This window comes from Triticum urartu, chromosome 7, assembly GCF_003073215.2.
Source record: "Triticum urartu cultivar G1812 chromosome 7, Tu2.1, whole genome shotgun sequence".
NCBI classification, from domain to species: domain Eukaryota; kingdom Viridiplantae; phylum Streptophyta; class Magnoliopsida; order Poales; family Poaceae; genus Triticum; species Triticum urartu.
In genome coordinates, this window is record NC_053028.1 from 480,354,444 (window position 1) to 480,378,782 (window position 24,339).

General features: G+C 46.6%; 1 protein-coding gene across 2 annotated transcripts; it reads left to right on the forward strand.

The window, feature by feature from the left end:
* The first annotated feature begins 21,124 nt into the window (after positions 1-21,124).
* On the forward strand, positions 21,125-23,435 carry LOC125521489 (vacuolar protein-sorting-associated protein 33 homolog). 2 transcript variants are annotated; one of them, XM_048686539.1, is made up of 2 exons: positions 21,125-23,128; positions 23,166-23,435. In XM_048686539.1, the coding sequence occupies exons 1-2, from the start codon at positions 21,320-21,322 to the stop codon at positions 23,310-23,312; spliced, it is 1,956 nt and encodes a 651-aa protein (XP_048542496.1). In that variant the 5' UTR covers positions 21,125-21,319; the 3' UTR covers positions 23,313-23,435. The 2 variants fall into 2 exon arrangements, with proteins under 2 accessions (XP_048542496.1, XP_048542495.1); XM_048686538.1 differs by having other exon boundaries at positions 21,125-23,251.
* Positions 23,436-24,339: the final 904 nt, after the last annotated feature.

A 24,339-nucleotide genomic window follows, 5' to 3' on the forward strand; every position in this document is an offset into this window, starting at 1 on the left:
GACGCTGAACACCAACTGACAATCCATGAGCCTGCTTTCACAGAGGCTCATGAAGCTGAAGACTTTCCAGCAGCTGATCCCATCGCTGCTGAAGACATTGGTCACCATGACCATGTAGAAGATGGTGCAGTCCTTCCTCAGCTCGAGCACAGCGAACTCATCAGCATTGGTCGTCCTCTGACGCCAATCGCTCAGGATGCTTCATGGGCTGATCGCCCACAAGAGGAAGAAGACTTTGAGGCCCAGCCAACTCCAACTACACAGGTGTCGCCTGCATTGCGCAGGCTTCGCAAAGGACCAAGGCCTCCAGTCTCTGCGTCTGAAGCTGAATCTGCTGAAGACATTCCGGCTGCATCAGCCGATGAAGAAGAAGTCCCACAAGCTGCTACTCCCCTGTCCCACCAAGGAGCAGTTCTCGAGGAGAACGTGATTGAAAATCTTGCGGCTGCCACCACCAACACCACTGAAGCCACTGATGCTATCATGGCTGAAGCAAATGTGGAGCCCTCACCAACAAAAGCACCAAAAGTCAGCGAAGCCACTGATCCCGCTGCTTCTGTTCCTGCATCTGCTGCCGGTCCCCAATTTGACTATCATGTTGAGCACAGGCCTCAGGTACAGAAGCCAATCCCAAGATTGCCAAGATTCCCAGGTCCTGCATCAGCACCTGGCTCCTTCAATATCAATGGCTTCAGAGCAGACAACGCATTCTTCAATAGCTCCAGGAACCCCTACTCAAGGGAAAGGATATCATCTGATCAGTTCTGGAGCTATCCGCAGCAAAGCTATTACTCCTGCATTCTATACAATCAAGGTCGCATCTTCCCCCACAAGCGTCTTGACATTGAAGCTATAGCTGGTCTGCCATGTCTGGAAGAAGCTCTGGATTGCTTCAAAGAAGTTGGATTGCTGCCATTCGTCACTGACCAAGAGCATTGGAATGAAGAGTTGCTGCTCCAATTCTATGCCACACTTCACATCCGCGGGTATAACAGAGAGCCGAAGACTTGGGTCCTGGAGTGGATGACAGGAAATGTTCATCACGAAGCTAAAGCCTTTGACATCATTGAGCTCACTGGTCTGCCCACTCCCGGAGATCTCTACGAATCTGACTGTCAACTTCACAGTGAAGCTGTGGAGAGCATCTTTCAGAATCCTGAACCTAACATGAGTCAGATGCTCAGTATGATGAAGCCATTACCTCAAGACGCTGCATATCCCAAAGAGTTCTTCGTTGAAGACCTTGAGTATCTGCCAAGAACCATTTATCACATCATAAGGCGAACTCTCTGGCCAATCAAAGGACATTCTCCCCATGCCAAGCTGGAAGGTGCAATGAAGACTTTGGTCTTCTACATTCTTCATGGAAAATGCTTCAATACACAGGATTTCTTCATTCGCCAACTTGCTGCATCAGGCTCTGATCTGTTTGGCTTGAAGTTCTACGCCCCATGGGTCATGCGGCTGATCAAACTTCACTCCACTATCTCATATCAGCCATCTGCTCGCAATCATCGGATTTTTCTGCCTAATGTGGATATGTCGATTGAAGCCATCTATCCTGAGCCTGCCAAGGAACCCCTAAGTCTTCAGAATGCAGAGCATCAAAGTTTCACTCAGAACGTTAAAGGCGTGGAAGCCGTAACTCATGTGTATCCTTTGGCTGGCACTACACGTGCACCGCATCCTGCTCTCACTGAAGCCACTGACAGTACAACTGCTCCATGACCCAAGAAGCGCACTCGTGTTCTCAACGATCGAGAGCTTCTTGTGGCTCTTCATCAGAAACAGGATAGGCATCATGACTAGCTGAAGTGTCAGATGCAAAGCCTCTTGGTGGATGTTAATCGCATTCGCAATCTTGCCACCAAGAATGCTTTTGTTTCCCATGAAACCTCTCGCCGCATATGGAAAGGGCTAATGCTGATGTGTTTTGAAGATGATCTTCAAGAGGATGGCTTCACTGAGCGATTCAAGTTTGACTCCACACCTCCTCGAAGGGCAGTGCTGCGACGAACTCCATCCCTTGAAGACTCTGAGTTCTCTTCCTCTGCTGCAACTGTGAATGCCAGAGTGATCGAGGATGAATACGATGCTACTTCACCGCCACCTCCTTCAGCACACTTCGACTCTGCTCCAAGCTCTTCAGCACCGCCAAACACCACCAACGACCCTGCTGCTTCACCTACTCCTCTTGGGAACGAGTAGATGCTCTATGTCTTCAAACCTTTTTGGTCCTTACTGACAAAAGGGGGAGAAGCATATGAGGTTTATAGTCTTCAAGCGGGTCCATATGGGCGAGTACTTTATATTTTACATCGTGCTTACAACTCTCGTTTTGCTACATTTGGTTCTTTGAGTTGTAACACTTAAACTCGATGGTCGTCTGCTACTTATCTGCCACCTTGTGTTGCGATGATAAATTCCGCATGTGCGACGATAAATTCCGCACTTAGATCATTCTGCAGACGTCCATTTTCCATTATGCATGTCATTATCTTCATATACTTTCACATGCATAGTGGATTGTCATCATAAGTTGAAGTGGATCACCACAAGTACAACCTGCCATGTGCATTTGCATTCCAAAAGCAAATTACTTATATGCACATCTTCAGGGGGAGCCCTTGCAACTTATGAAGACAATTCCTTATCCTTTACAATTTCACAGATTATATTCCCCGTTGAAAACTTCAACTAGTTTGTCATCAATCACCAAAAAGGGGGAGATTGTAAGTGCATCTAGTTCCACCCCTAGTTGGTTTTGGAGTATTGACGACAAACCTAGTTGAGGGACTAATGTGTTTGTGAGAATTGCAGGATAACACAGGTAGAAGTCCCTCATTGATTCGGTTTTCCTACCAGAGATGACCCCTAAAAATGTATGAAGACATTGAAGTCAAAGGTGGTATATGAAGATATTCACATTGAAGACTATGACAAGAGAAGACACCACATGAAGCCTATGGAGCTCGAAGACTTAGATCTTTCGTAGTTCTCTTTCTTCTGTGTTGAGTCATAGGAACCACCGTACTGTTAAGTGGGGTCCAAGAGAACCAGTCAGAATGACTGAAGTGATGCTTAAACAAAACCTATGTCTTCGAGTGAAGACTTTGAGAGCGAATCTTTTCCAGAGTCGGGCAAGTCAGCTTTGCTTGAAGCCCAAGTAAAGTTGCCGTGTGAGTTTGAAATCTGACCGTTGGAACACGTGTCAGTTCCTTAGTGACCCAGGGTCATTTCGGACAAATCAGGTCGGGTTGCCAAGTGGCTATAAATAGCCCACCCCCTACAACCATAAACGGTTGGCTGCTCAGATTCAGAGTACGGCTTTTGTCGTTTGAGAGCAACCCACCTCGAAGCATTTGAGAGAGAATTCCTTGCGAGGATAAATCCCTAACCACCCAGAGCCAAAGAGAATTAGGCATCACTTAAGTCTTCTTGTCTGTGTGATCTGAAGACTTATTACACTTGAGGACTGTGCATCCTCCAGACGGGTTAGCCGTCGCATTCTGAGCATCCAAGAGACATTGTGGATTGCCGGTGAACGAAGTCTGTGAAGGTTTGGGAGTCTACCTTGAAGACTTACCAGAGTGATTGGGCGAGGTCTGTGTGACCTTAGCTCAAGGGGAATATGGTGAGGACTGGGTGTCCTGAGCTGCGTGTTCAGGACTGGGTGTCCGGGACTGTGTGTCCTAAGGTTTAAATACCTAGCCGCCCTAACCAGACGTACAGTTGTCACAGCAACTGGAAACTGGTCCAACAAATCATTGTCTTCAGCGAGTCACTGGTTTCATCTTCCCTTCCCTTTACTTACTGTTACTCCTTGTGAAGTCATTGTATGTTCGCACTATCTTTTGTCTTCACTGAGTGACTGCGTGTTCTGTGTGGCTTCACAATATCTTCCTACCTGATCCTTACTACATTGCTGCTATTAGTCATTGTGCTTTCACTCTATTGAATACTTGACTATGTCTTGCCTAGTGTAGTCTACCTTCCGCTGCAGGGTAATAGGTTTATTCCTATCGTTTGTCTTCATAACTTCCACGTTTTGAAGACTTTCATAAAAATTGCCTATTCACCCCCCTCTAGTCGATATAACGCACTTTCAATCCGCCACGAGCCTCAACATTCATCGGACCACATACATCAGTATGTATGATCTCCAACAATTCTGTTGCTCTCTCCATAGTTCCGGAGAACGGCGTTTTAGTCATCTTGCCCATGAGGCACGGTTCGCAAGTACCAAGTGATTCATAATCAAGTGGTTCCAAAAGTCCATCAGTATGGAGTTTCTTCATGCGCTTTACACCGATATGACCTAAACGGCAGTGCCACAAATAAGTTGCACTATCATTATCAACTCTGCATCTTTTGGCTTCAACATTATGAATATGTGTATCACTACTATCGAGATTCATCAAAAATAGACCACTCTTCAAGGGTGCATGACCATAAAAGATATTACTCATATAAATAGAACAACCATTATTCTCTGATTTAAATGAATAGTCGTCTTGCATCAAACAAGATCTAGATATAATGTTCATGCTCAACACTGGCACCAAATAACAATTATTTAGGTCTAATGCTAATCTCGAAGGTAGATGTAGAGGTAGCGTGCCAACCGCGATCACATTGACTTTGGAACCATTTCCCACACGCATCGTCACCTCGTCCTTTGCCAGTGTTCGCTTAATCCGTAGTCCCTGTTTCGAGTTGCAAATATTAGCAATAGAACCAGTATCAAATACCTAGGTGCTACTGTGACCTCTAGTAAGGTACACATCAATAACATGTATATCACATATACCTTTGTTCACCTTGCCATCCTTCTTATCCGCCAAATACTTGGGGCAGTTCCGCTTCCAGTGACCAGTCTGCTTGCAGTAGAAGCACTCAGTCTCAAGCTTAGGTCCAGACTTGGGTTTCTTCTCCTAAGAAGCAACTTGCTTGTTGTTCTTTTTGAAGTTCCCCTTCTTCTTCCCTTTGCCCTTCTTGAAACTGGTGGTCTTACTGAACATCAACACTTGATGCTCCTTCTTGATTTCTACCTCCGCAGCTTTTAGCATTGCGAAGAGCTCGGGAATTGTCTTATCCATCCCTTGCATATTATAGTTCATCACGAAGCTCTTGTAGCTTGGTGGAAGTGATTGGAGAATTCTGTCAATGACGCTATCATCCGGAAGATTAACTCCCAGTTGAATCAAGTGATTGCAGTACCCAGACATCTTGAGTATATGCTCACTGACAAAACTATTTTCCTCCATCTTGCAGCTATAGAACTTATTGGAGACTTCATATCTCTCAATCCAGGCATTATTTTGAAATATTAACTTCAACTCCTGGAACATCTCATATGCTCCATGACGTTCAAAACGTCGTTGAAGTCCCGGCTCTAAGCCGTAAAGCATGGCACACTGAACTATCGAGTAGTCATCAACACGTGACTGCCAGGCATTCACAATGTCTGCAGTTGCTAGCGCAGGTGGTACACCTAGCGGTGCTTCCGTGACGTAATTCTTCTGAGCAGCAATGAGGATAATTCTCAAGTTACGGACCCAGTCCGTGTAATTGCTACCATCATCTTTCAACTTTGCTTTCTCAAGGAACGCATTAAAATTCAATGGAACAACAGCACGGGCCATCTATCTACAATCAACATAGACAAGCAAGATACTATCAGGTACTAAGTTCATGATAAATTTAAGTTCAATTAATCATATTACTTAAGAACTCCCACTTAGAAAGACATCCCTCTAATCTTCTAAGTGATCACGTGATCCAAATCAACTAAATCATAACTGATCATCACGTGAAATGGAGTAGTTTTCAATGGTGAACATCACTATGTTGATCATATCCACTATATGATTCACGCTCGACCTTTCGGTCTCAGTGTTCCGAGGCCATATCTGCATATGCTAGGCTCGTCAAGTTTAACCCGAGTATTCTGCGTGTGCAAAACTGGCTTGCACCCGTTGTAGATGGACGTAGAGCTTATCACACCCGATCATCACGTGGTGTTTGGGCACGACGAACTTTGGCAACGGTGCATACTCAGGGAAAACACTATTATCTTGAAATTTAGTGAGAGATCATCTTATAATACTACCGTCAATCAAAGCAAGATAAGATGCATAAAAGATAAACATCACATGCAATCAATATAAGTGATATGATATGGCCATCATCATCTTGTGCTTGTGATCTCCATCTCCGAAGCACCGTCATGATCACCATCGTCACTGGCGCGACACCTTGATCTCCATCGTAGCATCGTTGTCGTCTCGCCAAACTTATGCTTCCATGACTATCTCTACCGCTTAGTGATAAACTAAAGCATTACAGGGCGATTGCATTGCATACAATAAAGCGACAACCATATGGCTCTTGCCAGTTGTCGATAACTCGGTTACAAAACATGATCATCTCATACAATAAAATTTAGCATCATGTCTTGACCATATCACATCACAACATGCCCTGCAAAAACAAGTTAGACGTCCTCTACTTTGTTGTTGCAAGTTTTACGTGGATGCTACGGGCTTAGCAAGAACCGTTCTTACCTACGCATCAAAACCACAACGATAGTTTGTCAAGTTGGTGCTGTTTTAACCTTCGCAAGGACCGGGCGTAGCCACACTTGGTTCAACTAAAGTTGGAGAAACTGACACCCGCCAGCCACCTTTGTGCAAAGCACGTCGGTAGAACCAGTCTCGCGTAAGTGTACGCGTAATGTCGGTCCGGGCCGCTTCATCCAACAATAATGCCGAACCAAAGTATGACATGCTGATAAGCAGTATGACTTATATCGCCCACAGCTCACTTGTGTTCTACTCGTGCATATGACATCTACGCATAAAACCTGGCTCTGATACCACTGTTGGGGAACGTAGTAATTTCAAAAAAATTCCTACGCACACGCAAGATCATGGTGATGCACAACAACGAGAGGGGAGAGTGTTGTCCACGTACCCTCGTAGACCGAAAGCGGAAGCGTTAGCACAACGCGGTTGATGTAGTCGTACATCTTCACGATTCGACTGATCAAGTACCGAACGCACGACACCTCCGAGTTCAGCACACGTTCAGCCCGATGACGTCCCTCGAACTCCGATCCAGCCGAGTGTTGAGGGAGAGTTTCATGAGCACGACGGCATGGTGACGATGTTGATGTTCTACCGACGCAGGGCTTCGCCTAAGCACCGCTACAGTATTATCGAGGTGGACTATGGTGAAGGGGGGCACCGCACACGGCTAAAAGATCAACTTGATCAATTGTTGTGTTTATGGGGTGCCCCTGCCCCCGTATATAAAGGAGCAAGGGGGTGAGGCCGGCCAGGGAGAGGGCGCGCCAGGAGGAGTCCTACTCCCATCGGGAGTAGGCCCCCCCCCCCTTTCCAAGTTGGAATATGATTCGGGAGGGGGAAAGAGAAGGGAGAGAAGGAAAGGGGAGGCGCCCCCCCCTCTCCTTGTCCTATTCGGACTAGGGGGGAGGGGCGCGCGGCCCAGCCCTGGCCGCCTCTCCTCTTCTCCGTAAAGGCCCACAAAGGCACATTTACCTCCCGGGGGTTCCGGTAACCTCCCGGTACTCCGATAAAATCCCGATTTCACCCGGAACACTTCCGATATCCAAACATAGGCTTCCAATATATCAATCTTCATGTCTCGACCATTTTGAGACTCCTCGTCATGTCCGTGATCACATCCGGGACTCCGAACAACCTTCGGTACATCAAAACATATAAACTCATAATATAACTGTCATCGTAACGTTAACCGTGCGGACCCTACGGGTTCGAGAACTATGTAGACATGACCGAGACACGTCTCCGGTCAATAGCCAATAGCGGAACCTGGATGCTCATATTGGCTCCTACATATTCTACGAAGATCTTTATCGGTCAAACCGCATAACAACATACGTTGTTCCCTTTGTCATCGGTATGTTACTTGCCCGAGATTCGATCGTCGGTATCTCAATACCTAGTTCAATCTCGTTACCGGCAAGTCTCTTTACTCGTTCTGTAATACATCATCTCGCAACTAACTCATTAGTTGCAATGCTTGCAAGGCTTAAGTGATGTGCATTACCGAGAGGGCCCAGAGATACCTCTCCGACAATCGGAGTGACAAATCCTAATCTCGAAATACGCCAACCCAACAAGTACCTTTGGAGACACCTGTAGAGCACCTTTATAATCACCCAGTTACGTTGTGACGTTTGGTAGCACACAAAGTGTTCCTCTGGTAAACGGGAGTTGCATAATCTCATAGTCATAGGAACATGTATAAGTCATGAAGAAAGCAATAGCAACATACTAAATGATCGGGTGCTAAGCTGACGGAATGGGTCATGTCAATCACATCATTCTCCTAATGATGTGACCCTGTTAATCAAATGACAACTCATGTCTATGGTTAGGAAACATAACCATCTTTGATCAACGAGCTAGTCAAGTAGAGGCATACTAGTGACAATCTGTTTGTCTATGTATTCACACATGTATTATGTTTCTGGTTAATACAATTCTAGCATGAATAATAAACATTTATCATGATATAAGGAAATAAATAATAACTTTATTATTGCCTCTAGGGCATATTTCCTTCACGACTTCCATCTCGCACGACCCAATCTTGAGGATATTATGGCTTCTACCGGCTTTCTTAGGTGTAAAAACGTTATCATCACTCTGATCAACTTTCTCCTCGTCTTCATGTCGTGCCATGACGAAAACCCCGAGTTCACCATCGAGTTCGACGCAAACAACACATCGTGACAGCAAGATCATTCCATCAAACTTGACAAGAAACTTACAGTTTCTAAAAGAAAGCAACAAGAACTTCATGTGATTTATGCTGCCAGTGGTAGCGGTAAATACACCTCGAAACCCATCCGACCATGGACCACCAATCACTCTCACACTAATCGTGGCCTCCACGGAGCGAACAATGTGGCTGAATGTCAACTCTAGTGTGCTAAGCTTGTTAGGCTAACTCCACCGCGCGACCCTATCCTGTCCGCCCTCGTCCGTTTGGGGTAAAATGGACAAACCAGACAGCCCAGCGCGCGACTGCAAACGGATATTTGTTCGCTTTGTGTCCGCTTTCGACCCATCTGTGGTCCAAGTTTGCGCCGGTTTTGGGGTGAAACGGACAGCGCGCGGACGGGCGGGATGCGCGCGCTTGTCCTCCCCTGGCCCGCCTGTCGGTGGGAGAAACCAAACCCCCCATGACCATTTGGCGCCATTTTCCACAAACCCTCCCACGTCCCCCCCCCCCCCCCCCCCCCTCCCCCGTCCATGGCTGACGCCCTGCCGAATTCTAGCGGCCTGGCCGTCGACCCGCCCACAATGGTGAAGAAGAAGGCGGCCAAGGCGCCAAGGAAGCCGCGGTCGGAGTGCACGCCAGAGGAGATCGCCAAGTTGGACGCGGAATCGGCGAAGAGGAGGGAACGGAGAGCGGTCGTCAAGGTCAATGTCGCCGCGGCCAAGTTCGCCGCCCAGCGTGAGGAGCTGGAGGCCGCGCGACGCAAGGCCTCTACCGACGAGAAGGAGGACCTCGTCAACAAAGCGCACGCCGTCCTCATGCTTGGCATGGGCCGTCCGGCCGGGTTCCCTGCAGCGGCCGCTGGCCCCGCGAGCACAGGCTCGTCGGTCGCCCGGCCTCCGCACTGCCAGTCGCCGACGTTGTGGACCGCGCCCATGTCACCCGACTTTCCTCCGCCAAGGCACGACAGCCAGACCCGTTTCTCGGGGTTGCCGGACGTGGGCTTGTTCGCGCCGTCCACACCGCGTCCCGCGGCCGTCATCGACCTCAACGTCATGCCTGGATCCAGTAGCGGCGGTCGGGCGTCCGTCGAGATGCAAAGAAAGCAAGCACGAGCACCGTTCACGGGGCACCATGCCCCCCCCCCCCCGTGTCTTGTTTGACGGAATGTCAACACCAACGCCAACGGTCGACGACCCCTTCTACAACCAGTACATGGAGGACGTTATCTTTGAGGGTGGGCATGGATGTGCCTACGACCCTGAGGAGACCCAAAGTCAGGATAGCCGCGCCCAGTATGTGCCCGATGAAGAGGCCGACGACCGTGCTGACTACGACCATGGTGACTCGTGGCATGAAGACGATGACATCTATGTCGAAGGTGACGGTGATGAAGAAGAAGGCAATGACGTTGATATTAGTGGCGAGCCATTGTTCATCGACGAGCTCACCCAAAGAGCGGAAGCACAAAAGAAGAGGAAGAGCATTCGCACGGGTTCATACACACAAGATGAGGACAAGTTGATTTGCCAAGCTTGGATGGAGATTAGCCAAGATCCGAGGACCGGCGCGCAACAAAAGGGCATTGTTTTTTGGACGAGAGTCCACAAAACATTCCATGGAAGGAAGATGTTTGAGCCCTACCAATTTACAAGCAACCGTGGCATCGGCTCGATTCAAAAGAGATGGTTGTTCATCCAACAAGAGTGCAACAAGTATTGCGCCGCATTTGAGAGCGTTGAAGCACGGCCCATGAGTGGTATCGGCGTTGGGGACATGGTATGCTCTCCTCTTCCTAGCCCTTTCCTTGCTACGGGCATGACACTTCGGCCATGTATATGTTTGCATGTTCACTTGTTGTTGATCATGTGATTTAGGCATTTCAATCTTTGGAGGCATTCAAGGCCCGGCACAAATGACAAGCCATTCACTCTTACGCATTGTTGGACGATCATCAACAATTGCCCTAAGTTCAAGGACCAATACCGTGAACTACAAAGGAAGAGAGGACTAAAGATGGCCAAGTACGTCGGAGGTGGAGATGGCGAGGCCTTGAAGAGGCCGAGGGGCAAGACCAACTCCAAGGTTGATGACATACGTGATGCCTCATCCATGGCATTGCATGACACTTTGCATGGCATGATGTCCCAAAAGGATGTGAGGGACGAGAAGAAGCGGCAAAGCAAGGAGGAGCAAATGAAGCAATACCTAGACCTTCAAAGAAAGAAGCTTGAGATGGAGGAGGAGGCTAAGAGGAGGAAGATCGACATGAAGGAGGCGGCCCGACAAAGGCAGCTCGACATCGAGGCCGACAACGTCAAGGCCAGGCAGTGGCAGCTCGACATCGAGGCCACGAACGCCGCCACCAAAGCGAAGGAGGTGGCCCTTGCGATCATGAGCGTGGACTTGTTGAAGATGAGCGACAAGACGAGGGCTTGGTTCGAGGCCAAGCAGAAGGAGATGCTCGAAGCCGAAGGCCTGAACTAGGTCGTCCGATCAGCCATGGCCGTTCTTTTTGGAGGCTGGCATGGGTGCCGCCCGCCCGCTGGGTCGTTGGCTGTGTGCCGGCGAGAAAACATTCATTTTGATGGCCGGCTGTGTTGCCAGCCGCTGGCTGCGTTGCCGGCGAGGACAACTATTTATTTTGGAGGCTGACTGTGTTGCCGGCCGCTGGCTGATGGCGGCGATGGACGTGTAGACCGCTGGCCTGAACTAGGGCTTGGCATTTGAAACGTTCTTTTGGTTTTTTAAATAGACACACAGACAGAATGAGGCAAATAGATGCGGCCGCGCGCTGGGCCCATGGCCACCGCATCCCAGGACACGCCCGGACACGACTCCAAATCCCACCCCAAATGAACGAAATTCGGACAAAGCGGACGTCTATTTGGGGTCGTGCGGTGGAGTTGGCCTTAGTCCTGATTTTGTTGATCACAAGTGACCGACTCTCACTACCGCCACTAAAGTACCGCACAACCAGAAAGCTTAAATCTTTGTCCTCAGATTCAGTGGAGCCCTTCACTTTCAACACAACCTCAAATTTCACAGGATCAATCACCACGATACCACGGATAGGACCTGTCAATTCTAGGTAGGGATCCTGCATGCACACAATGATTAGTTAACCGAGTAATGCTGATATATAGCCCCTCCTTGATGATTAATAAGAAGACGTGTATAAGTCCTCGTAAAAGTTTAAAAAATATGAGACATATATCAAGTGAAAGTAACTAGAACAATGGCAATTAGAAATATGTTGGCGACACAAAAATGACCCATGGGGCACAAAATTCGACATGAATTTGAGTTTGATCTTGAAGCATGTTAAATCTTGAGAACCCTTTAGATCTATAGAACCAGTTTAAATATATAATAAGTGAAGAGTGAAAATGCGCATGCATATGCCATGCACTATTGTTCCATAAAACTCCTCTATACCTGAAAACGTGCACCATAGTGACACCAGAGATGCACCAAAGATCATACTCAAATGCAAACTTTAGTCAACTTAGAAAACTACTTCCTCCGTTTCTAAATATAAGTCTTTGTAGAGATTTGACTACAAACTACATACGGATGCATATAGACATATTTTAGAATGTAGATTCATTCATTTTGATCTGTATGTAGTCCATAATGGAATATCTAAAAAGATTTGTATTTAGGAACGGAGGGAGTATATGTGGTGCAGTTTGGCCTCAAGGTTAGGTGCTTATATGATTCACAGCGAACATGAGCATATTAATTGCTTGTTAGCCAGAGAAATGCAAACTTTAGTCAACTTAGACTACAATATGAAGATGTACCAGAAAAATCTTGTGGGAAGCAACGAATTCGAACACAAACCTCCTGGTGGATGATTTGCCAGTTATCCTTGGTGCGATGGAAGATGATATTACGATTGTGATCCAGAGTGTCGCGTGCGGCGACGATGCCGAACACATGCAATGGCCATGCTAAATCCCGATGTAGTTCAGCAAGCTTGATTGAGAAGACGTTGAGAGTGTGCATGTAGGAGCACGCGAAGTCTCGTGGCCCAGGTGGTTCATCCGTGAAACGCATCGGGGGAATAAGCGCTGCATACATATATGCATCGATATAATGTATGTAGTCCGCAAGTTTGAAAATCTATTTACATGAACGAAATAGCTAGGGTTAGGAAGAGGAAGTTAATTCTTTTCACTACAAGAAATCTGTTAATCCATGACGGAGATGAACCGTCATAGGTGGGCACAAAACTGTCAGGGTGGACATCCATGACGAATTTGAAATCCATCATGTATATCGCGTCATAATTTCACCATGGTGCACTTCATGACAGATTACCAAAGCTGTCATGGATGTGATCCCCACCGATGACAGAAATGCCCCGTCATGGATGCCATGCCGTTAACATCGTTAACGTGCATGCCATGTCATCATCTGACGTGGGAGACAACATGGATCTGAGATGGCAGTCCATAAGGTTATCGGCCCACTTAGGATTCTGGCCCAGTATTTTGGTTTCGGCCTATGTGAAGATTGGCCCAATGAGGGTTACAAGCCACTAGTTTTAGTTATGGCACATTTCATAATCGGCCCAATAATCTCAGCTCAGATTGATGTCTTCAGCCCACAAATTCTATCCAAATCAATATCCATAATTAACATTTTAATCCCTAAAAAAATTAACATTTTCATCACATCAGTTATTTTTTTAATAACTCAGGCAATATCACTCAACAAAAATAAATGACAAATGCCACCAAAATCAAAATGTGCACCACAAAAAATAAAATTACAAATTACTCCTTAAAGCACTATGCAACCATTGCCACCCCCTTGTCGTCACCCAGCGCTCGCCGGAGATCCTGCACATCCATCCCTCCATGGCCGCCCTTTTCCAATCTTAGCACACATCGACGCCATCCGTGTACGCCAGATAAGCAGCGGTGGGAGGGGATGACGAGCATGTCATCGCCCCTATGCCATTGACCTCCAGCATGCACGGTGGATGGGGAAAACACTGACCGGCGACGACATCGACCCCTGTAGTCCACAACACTGACTGCCGCCAGTCGAGATAGGAGGTCGTTGCAGCGATTGGCCATCGATGGCTGGGGCCACCACTACAAAGATCTACGCGACAGGTCAGCACATCTCCTCGGCATAGGGTCAACGAAGCCCCACGCCTCTCGGTGGCCCAGCGCGACGCCCCGCCGATTGTTGGGGTGTCTGCACTTCGTGGTGGCGCTCCTTCCCTTACTGCGGCCTCCGAGCTCCAAGACCTGCAAGGAAAGGGGGATGAATTGGAGAATGGGCAGCGGAGATCAAGAAGAGCAGGGGCTGGATAGTAATGAATTGATTTTGAAGGAGAAGAGGACGAGGGCGGCCTCGGCGCAGATGACGTAGGGATCACCATAGAAGTCTTCCTCCTAGAGGCCCGCGCAACGGGTCGACGAGAAGCATCGACGGCTGGGCCCTCGGTCGTTTGGCACACGGTGGTGGTCCGTTTCGGAACGCCGAGATGCGACCAGCGAGATGGGAGGCACATGGAGAAGAGACTAGGAGGAATGGCGGCTGATTTCTCGGCGAAAGAGGAGTTGGTGGGTGCGGGGGTAGGGGAGAAAGAAGATAGGATAGGGTTTGCACGTCATCCGTCGGATCTTGGAAAATCGAACGGTTGAAATTGGCGATCCGTGGGCATGTTGGTTCGACCAACCAGAGGGCACGATTTCACTCAAGTTGGATCGCCCCTCGACTGAGAGATATAATGGGCTTTTTCTGCTTTCAGCCCAATAGCGAGTAACTTTTACATTTTTGTTTCATATTTCCCCAATAACTAAATAAGCTATACGTGTGAAGTAGTAACTTGCAAAAAATATCTTATGTACCCCAATACATTTTTACATTAGATATGCTAAATATATGTTTTTAGGAGTTTCAAAAAAATCCAAATGATATATTTTTTCTATTGTTTAATGAACTTTCACATGTGTATTGAAAATCATTCCACTTCGAACTACATTTGTGTGAAAAAAGTTATATAATCTTTTGAAGTAGATATTCAAGTGTATATGTTTAGGTCATATCCCAAAATGGAACAATGTTTCAAAAGTTTTTGTGAAGAATTGAAACTTCTATTTGCAAGCTATAGGGGGGAAGGATAATATATCTTAAAGAGATCAAAATCATGTAATTTATCATGAAATAACATAATGGGTGCATATGCTTGGCAAAATTTCTCCTCTTGAAACCATGATTCTTCCTCGAAGATGTTCCACTTTCCAAGTAGTGTACGCCATAAATTTTGTGAAACCTTCTCAAAGTTTTACCACACTCTCTAAGGATCATATGGTGACACCATTCCAGGTTTCGTGTGTTTTCAAACTTAGTTTAAATTTTATAGACTACAACATGATAAGCTACATGTTTGGGGTCGAGTCTTGGCACCCTGATGTTTGAAATTCCTCCTCTTTTCTTGGTTAAAGCCTAAACATAGACTCATTAACAAAAATAATAAATTTAAACTCCAAAAAGTGTGAAATGTTAACATGGATCATGTGATGCATGTAAATACACTTAATTTCTTAAGTATTGCAAACAAACTCCAAAAAGTGTGAAATGTTGACATGGAACATGTGATGGTGTATGTTGAGCATAGAAAAAAATTCAATGTGAAACACTAAAGCAACCAACACTTCGCCTTGAAACCTGACACGTTCCCTCCCAAACCCACGATTCTTCCTTACATATGTTCTGGTTCCAAGTAGTGTACGTCATAACTTCTGTGAAACCTTCTGAAATTTTCATCACACTCTATGGGGACCATATATATGATAACACCATATCAGGTTTCATGTTTTTCAGACATGGTATAAATTTTGTAAATCAAAAATGCCGATAAGCTACATGTTCATGGTCGAGTCTTGGCACCATGATGTTTGGAATTCCTCCTCTCTTTTTGGATAAGGCCTAAATATACGAAAAATGCCAATGGAGGCCGAGCTCCGGTGAGCTTGTTTACAAATTTTATTATCTCGGATCGTGAAAAAATCCAAATTTATTTTGTGAGCACACATGCACATGTACTATATATATGCAAAATTTCACATAATTATACGTTTACATTCGGCATATAGAAAAAAGACAAATGTGCATTTTCAAATGGGCCTTTTACTTTTGTTATTGGGCCAGAAATTTGTTTTTTGTACAGCCTACAAATCACAACATTTTTCGACGAAATTGAACACATTCTTGCGGAATACATATATGATTCTATGTTTTTTCATATTTTTTTGAAACTTTTAAACACACTTTTTCATATTTTCAAAATACCATGCTCACTGGAGCCCGGCCTCCAAAAATCGGCACCCCTAAATAAAGACTTATTAACATAGGTAAAAAAGTTCAGCCCATTTTTCCAACTTCCTAATGCACTCGCAATTCAAAATTGAATTATATCGGTTAAATGCCTAGAAATACACGTATTGACTTAAATATTGCAAACGAATGTTCAACGTGTTTTAAGAAAATGTTCAACATGTATTAAAAACTTATAGTTTAAAATCACTCTGGCATTTGAAGAAACATATTTATTTTTAATAGAAGTTGAGCTATTTTAACACATTTCTAGAATTTATACTAATATCACATAATAATTTTTTAACATACATTTTCATTTTTTAAAATATTTTTTCTCTTAAAAAACACAAATGCATATACACAATAATTGTGTGCTTGTGGTCGTGAATGAATGTACATGATTTTAAGAAACTTTTTGAATTTTTTCAGTTCACTTTTTTTTGTCTTTTTATCATTTTCACTTTACTTTTTTAAAAATACATGTGAACTTTATCAAATAGTCATTGTACATTTTTCGTATGCACACATAACATTTTTTGATACACCTTGACAAGTTGCCAAGTGGGAAGGTGCTAACCGCTTAGAATTCATGTCTCGTCTTCGTGTTCTATTCATGTGATGTTCTTTTTTTTAATCAAAACATGCGGCATACTCCTATAGAATTTTCACATGTACTATAATATATATATTTTATCCTGTAGCAGTTTCAATAATTTTAGAGATTATTTAATATTTTCTATGGTTTAAATGCATTTATGTGTGGTTACCAGAGGTACTGCCATTTTCATGTATATGTAAGTCAAATAAGGATTAAACATTTCAAAAAAGATATTTAAGGAATTATTTTTTATTTTAGCTCATATCTTAGAAACAGATAAAAATGTCAGAAGATACTTGGGGATAACTCGAAACTTCTATTTGCAACCTATTAGAAAAAAATGATAATAATATCAAAATACAATAGACAATTCTTATAAATGGGCATGGAACAATGTTATTAATTCATTAGAGGGACACGAAAATTTAGGAGATTTCACGAATGTTTGCTATACATTGACGTTAAGTTGTACATTACATAACTATTGTTGCTTTTTCGCAAAAGAAAAAAACATATTGTTGCCTACGCGTGAAATGTACTATAGAAACTAAAAAAACATGGCTCGTTGTACATAAGAATTTGGCTCGTTGGAACGTAGAGTTTAGTGCTATGTGGTTCAAATCCCCGTTTCAATCACCTTTTTAAAAACTGAAAAACTTGGCCCATTTTATCTATAAGAACTTTTTTTGCGGGTCATTATCTATAAGAACATATAAAAGCATTTAGGTGTGTGTGTGCGCGCGTGCGCGAGAGGTCCCTAGTTCGATGCCTTTAGCTGCTTCTCCTTTTTTTAATTTAAAGATAAAGACTTTTTAAAGAAATCATACAAATTTTCTCTTTGAAAAAATACTTAACGCGGCCCAACACTGGGACGGCACACGCAACAGCAGCATTCCGTTTTCCTAAAAAAAGCATCAGAAGGCCCATCATGTTTTTCTATACAAAAGAAAACTTAGAGCAGCCCAACGTCGGGACGACACAACAGCAATAGTTCTTTTTTTCCTAAAAAAGTATTAGTCCTTTTTCCCCTAAAAAAGCAACGTCGGGACACACTGCAGCAACATTAGGTTTTCCTAAAACAAAGCACTAGAAGGCCAGATGTGACAGTTTGAACAACTTAAAAAAACTAAGGCGGACATATGTGGGTAGAACACATGTGACACATCAGTATGAGCCATCCATGACGGACTGCTTGGTGTACAGATGGTCGATTCATGACGGTATCCGTGACGGTACATCGTAAGGGCGCCAGTGTAGTTTAGTTTGTTCTCATCTCATTAATCCGTGACGGATCTCATGACGAACCAAACAAATCATGACGGTTTCTGAGAACGTCACCAGAAATCCGTCATGGATTAACATATTTCTTGTAGTGTTTTATACTTACCGGTGTCCTCAAAGGAGCCGAAATAGCCAGACCATCGCTCCTCCCAGCGATGGCGGAACTTGGCAGCCATGTCGGCCTCGTAGTCCTCCTCGCCTGCAGCTTCCACCGCCGTCCTGCCTCTCATCTCCCCGGCTTCGGTTGTCTTCCTCCTCAAGTACCCCGCCCCCGGGTCCATGTCAGAGTTGCTCCTCGGGTGAGCCGCCTCCTCATGCAGCGTCTTCAGCCTTTCACTCTCCCCGGCCCTCGCGGTCTCCTCTCTCATCTCTGCCATCAACCTCTTCAAGGCCGGATCGATCGCCGCCCACGTACGTAATCGTAACCGCGAGGAACTAAAACCTAGCCTTCTCACCGGGTACGTTGCGTGGACGGAGTCCGATAACCGAACTCTTAGAGCATCTCCAACAGGCGCGCTAAACAGGCGCCGCGCCACAAAATCGCCCGTTTTAACGCGCACGCAACCTGGCGGATGGCTCCAGCGGACGCGCAATAACCGCGCGCGCGGTGCGCCCGCTTCCGCGCGCGGCACACTCGACGCTCGCGCTGCGCGCTCTTCTTCTCCCCCTCCAAAGCCCCGCGCGCGCCGGCGCCGGCGACCCGCACCCATGGACGCACGCGCCGGCACCCCGTCCTATAGCCGCGACCCCCCTGCCCCCGCCGCCGCCGCCACAAACCCTAGCCCGGGTGGCGTTGGCCTCGCCGCCGCCGGAGCTCCTCCGACGAGCGGCCTCGCGCACGGCCTCTTCATGCCGTCGCGGATGACCTCGGCGGCGGGTGGCGTCGCGCCGGCGCCGGCCCAAGCCGCCACCCCCTCCTCCTCAAAGCTCCCCAATGCGGCGCGGCTAAAGAAGGGCAAGACATCGGCGAAGAAAAACAAGGCGGCGGACTGCTCCGGCACCTCCAAGGCGAAGAGGAAGAAGCTTGCGGGGCGTGCGACGGGCGCGGCGGCTGCCGAAGCGCCAGCAAGCTCACTCGTTGAGCCGGCGGCCGGCGCGCACAACATGTTCGACGAAATGCCTCCAAGGTAAAAAAAATTCTAACTTTTCATTTTTTTTTGTTATTTTTTGAATGCATTCGTCACATATAGATAGCTTATTTGCATTGTGCAAAAAAAATTGTAGTCTCAATGATGATGCATACATGTCAACGATGGGTGTTGGCTTCAACAATTCGCATTGGTCTCAAACCAATGACATGCATTTTGAAGACTATGAGTTCGAGGTGGACGAGGAGGGTGAGGGCATTGTCGACGCACCGAAAGGAAGAGCGGGCAATTACACCAACACCGATGACATCTTACTATGCAATACTTGGTTGCAAGTGTCGAGGGATCCATCCGTTGGAGGCGATCAAAGTAGAGATGCTTATTGGAACCGGATGAAGGAACACTTTGATGCTCGCAACGTGAGTGGAATTGACCGCTCCAACCGATCACTTAGGTCCCGGTGGTCGACAATCAACTCAGATTATCAAAGATGGGCGGCTTGTCAAAAGGCGGTTGACAAGTTGAACCCAAGTGGCACAAATGAGGACGATAGAGTAAGTGCCATTTCATCTTACATGTTGGTGCTAAACTTGCTTTGTTTTGCTTGTTGTTGGTGCTAACTTGCTTTGTTTTCATGTAGTTCAACATTGCGCAAAACTTGTTCAAAGAAGAGGAGAGGAAAACCAAGAAGGAGAAGATCAAGAAAGGAAGGGTCTTTACTTTGCCTCATTGCTATGATGTGTTGAAGGATGATGAGAAATGGAAGAAGCGTGAAGATTTGGATGATTTGCATTTGAGCGACAAACGGAAGCGAACAATAAAGTTGGATGATGATGATGATGATGAGGATGATGCATCAAGTGATGACGGCAAGAGAAGCCCTACACCCAACTCGGTTTCATACTCGAAGTCAAAGCGACCGGATGGGTGCAAGAAAGACCAAACCCAAAAGAAGAAGAGGAAAGGAGATGATGAGCTCAAAAATGCTATAGAAGCTATTGTGAAGGCAAGAAAAGAAGTCAATGAGGTGAGGAAAATGGCAAGGACCCAAGATGCCGCGGCCGAGGAGAGGAGGTTGGTGGCCGAGGAGAGGAGGGTGGCGGCCGAGGAGAGGAAGGTGGTTTTGGAGGAGAGGAAGGTGACCAATGAGGAGCGAACTAGATTGTTGGAATGGGAGAAGCACTTGTTCTTCTTGGACACCACTAACCTCAATGCGATGCAAAAGAAGTATGTCAATCTTGCCCAACAAAAAGTCTTGATCCAAAAAAGAGCCATGGTTCGTGCAATGGGTAGCGGTGGCCTCGGCGCCATGGGTGGCTTCGGAGGTACCGTGGGCGGTTTAGGTGCAATGGGAGGCATGGCTCGCTTTGGAGCACCCCCCGATGCTATGGCCACAATGGAAGGCATGGAGTTTTGCTTCTCTCATGGGAGGCATGGGTGCACCTCCGGCCTCCATGGGCGGAATGTCTTTCGATGAGCCTCCTCGCACACATTCCCATGAAGATGCCGTTAAAGATCTTGCCAACACCGTCGGAGCTTCACATGATGCGGTGTGCGATGAGGAGATGGAGGAAGATTCATCTTCGGAGGCGGAAGAATCATCTTCCGAAGATGAGGACGAGGACGAAGACGACGACGAGGACGAGGAATGATGTGTCTTTCCTTTGTGTATTGAACTTGATTTGCATTTTGAACTTGGTTGGATGAACTTGTAGGCGTGATTTTAAACTTGTGGGCATGAACTTTATCAACTTGTTTGTGTGAAATTTTTATTGTGTTGAAAATGTTCATCATTTTGTATTGAAAAATGCCATATGCAATGCACCGGCGGGTCGCGCGAGCTGCATTTTGGCGCGCTGCTGGAGCGACGCGCGCACGCTGCATTTTAGCGCAGCCGTTGAAGTCAGCGTTGCGCGCCGCGTCAAACCAGCCGATGCGCGTGCGGCATATATGTTTTTTGCAAGCGGCGCGAGCGGCGCCTGTTGGAGATGCTCTTATATAGCTACCCCTCTCACTCTCGTATAATAACCCTACGCAAGGTTCAGCGCCGCCACGCCCGACTCCACTCCTCCGCCGGCAGATCCGGCCATCCAATTGCAAGCCCCATCCCCGCCGGACCTCCGTCCCGTCGACGCCCGAGTCCCGCCGTCAGCCAGGAGCAGCTACCTCATCGCTAGGAGAAGCCCACTCCACCCGGCCACCCCACCCCGACGCCATTGACGCCCGACGGGCCCCGATGGCACAGATCCCAAACCTCGATAACGCGCCGCTCAATCTCACTGCCTTCAGGGAGCAGTCACAGAAGGAACTCGTCAGCATAATCAAGAGCGTCAGGGGGAACAAGTGTCTGGTCATCGATCCGAAGCTCGCGGGCACCCTCTCGCTGATCCTGCACACCTCGGCGCTAAAGGAACATGTCACGGAGCTGCGGGTCCTCTCCGCCGAGCCTCTGCAGACGGAGTGCCCCAAGGTGGTGTACCTTGTTCGGTCGCAGCTCAGCTTGATGAAATTCGTGGCAAATCAAATCAAGAACGACGAATCCAAGGGGCTCCAGAGGGAATACCACCTCTATTTCGTGCCACGTCGTCTAGTTGCCTGTGAGATGATTCTGGAGGAAGAGAAAGTTCATCAAAAGTTGGCAATAATCGGAGAATACCCCTTGTATCTGGTTCCTTTGGATGAGGATGTCATTTCTTTTGAGCTTGGTGATGATGACTATTCCTCACAGGAATGTCACCTTATGGAAGGGGATACGGCGACTTCTGCTTGGCACGTTGCAGAAGCTATTCATAGGCTAGAGCTTGCCTTTGGAGTCATCCCCAATGTTAGAGCCAAGGGTGTGGCATCAACCAAAGCTGCCCAGCTGCTCAACCATATGCACCTCCAAGACCCTGTCGACATGGATGACATGGGGATTCCAGAGATAGAGACCGTTATCTTGCTAGATCGAGAGGTGGACATGGTGACACCAATGTGCTCTCAGCTAACGTATGAAGGCCTCTTAGACGAGATGTTGGAAATTCACAACGGATCTGTGCAAGTTGATGCCGGCATCATGCGCGCCCAACAAGATGGGAAAAAGATCAAGGTTCCGCTCAATTCGAGCGATAAGTTGTACAGGGAGATTCGAGACCTCAGCTTCCATGTTGTGCTTCGGGTCGTCCACCAAAAGGCAACGTCTATTCAGCAAGATTACGCGCAGGTAAAATCAATGAACACACAGTCGGTTTCCGAGCTCAAGGATTTTGTGAAGAGGTTACACTCACTACCGGAGATAACCAGGCATGTTAATTTGGCGCACCATCTGCAGTCGTTTGCTGGAAAACCCTTGTTTCATGCCCGAGTAGAGATTGAGCAAAAGATGCTGGAGGCGAAGGACTATGAAACGTGTTACAAGTACATTGAGGAGATCATACAGAAGCAAGAGCCTATTGAGACTGTGCTTCGCCTTCTGGTGTTATTTTCCCTTACAAATGCTGGGTTGCCGAGGAAGAGTTTTGACTACCTGAGGCGGGAGATACTGCACAGCTATGGCTTTGAGCACATGCCCTTGTTATACAATCTGCAGAAGGCTGGCCTTGTTAAAGGGCGGGAACCGAGGAGTAATTGGGCTATTATCAGGAGAGGTCTCCAGCTTATAGTTGATATAAAGGATCCTGATTCCCCTGATGATGTATCATACGTCTTTGCTGGATACGCGCCTCTTAGCATTCGCCTTGTTCAGCATGCAGTGAAGTCTGGATGGCGATCTATCGAAGAAGTGTTGAAATTGTTGCCGGGCCCTCATCTGGATTTGAAAAGAGGTGTCTCGACCATTAGTGGTTCATCAGAATTACTATCAGCCGAGGCAAGACAGAAAACCGACAGGGTTGGTCGTCGCTCCGTTGTTCTGGTTGTGTTTGTTGGTGGCGTAACATTTGCTGAGATTGCCTCGCTTCGATTTCTTGGTGCACAGGAAGGAATGGGCTGTGTCTTCGTGGTTGCAACAACAAAGGTCATCACCGGCAACACATTACTTAGACCAATTATAGCCAGCAGCAAAGAGGGAATGATTTAGTTGTCTTTGCTGTGCATCCCCCTTTTTGATTGTACAAAGCAGCGCAAACCCGTGCCCAGGAGGGGATTTTCCTTGTTCAGTTCTGGGCCACTTTTTATTCTGCAACCAGAAATGCTATTGCTCGTGCTCTTGCATTCACATCACACAAGTCTTTTATTTTCTTGTCAGATAAAGCGTGTAAATTGATAGCTCATGTACAGACACAGATGCTCCGCAAACATCGATTTGAAGGATCTGCAATTATCTATGGACATGACAAAAATGTGTTGCAATTCAATTTACGCACTTATGTACAGTAACAGTCCCCACTGTTCAACATAATGGTGATAAAAGTTACGCGGAGCCATTTACAAGCCAGCATCAGATTCTTTTGCTAACTCCAAGAAACATGCTAAAGCAACTAGCAAACCAAGCCACAGTCCTTAACTGCCCCGAACATCTCATGGTTCTTCAGGGGTTTGACATTCTTGTCTCTGTAAGCATCTTTCATTTGTTTCTCTTCTAGAGAGAATTCCTTATTTGACACTCTCTTAAAATTATGTTTCTTATTTGACACTGAAGAAAATTTTCTTTCCTATATGATCTCTAGTCTTAATTTTTTTCCCTATATGACACTCTAGTGCATTTTGTTCACGTGAAAAGACCATTTTACCCATATGTATAATGTGACCACAAATATGCTTTCGAAAAGTCTGTTGAATTAGGCAGGTTGGTAAAAAATCAGGTCAAGTCTACTACATTTAGGAATTTTCCTCTGGATAAGCGGCGGGGAGGGCGGACAAAGTCAGCCGGCTAGACAACAACCGCAACACGGCCGGAGCCGGCTATGCTACCTCCCTCCCGGCCATCTACTCCAGAAGACAGCCGAGCTCGCGTCGATCTCCTGGTTAATGCGTGATGCTTGAGGCGTGCTATGGATGAATGATGGATGGATCTCTTGGTGGCTCCCCGTGGGTGCGCCGTGCGTTGCCTCCTTTTGTGCGTGCGTTGTGCCTCGGTATTTTTAGGCAGCTGGAGAAGGTCCGGCGCTGGCCATTGCCGTTCCGATTTTTATGGAGCGATACGGATGTAACGTTGTTTAAGATAAACGCGTCCCTACCTCAACCCCTTGAAGGTTGTTTAAATCTTTGGCCCTGCGCGGCAACGGAATCCATCGATACAAATTGAAGTAAACGAAATTCAAAAAAAATTTGAAGCAA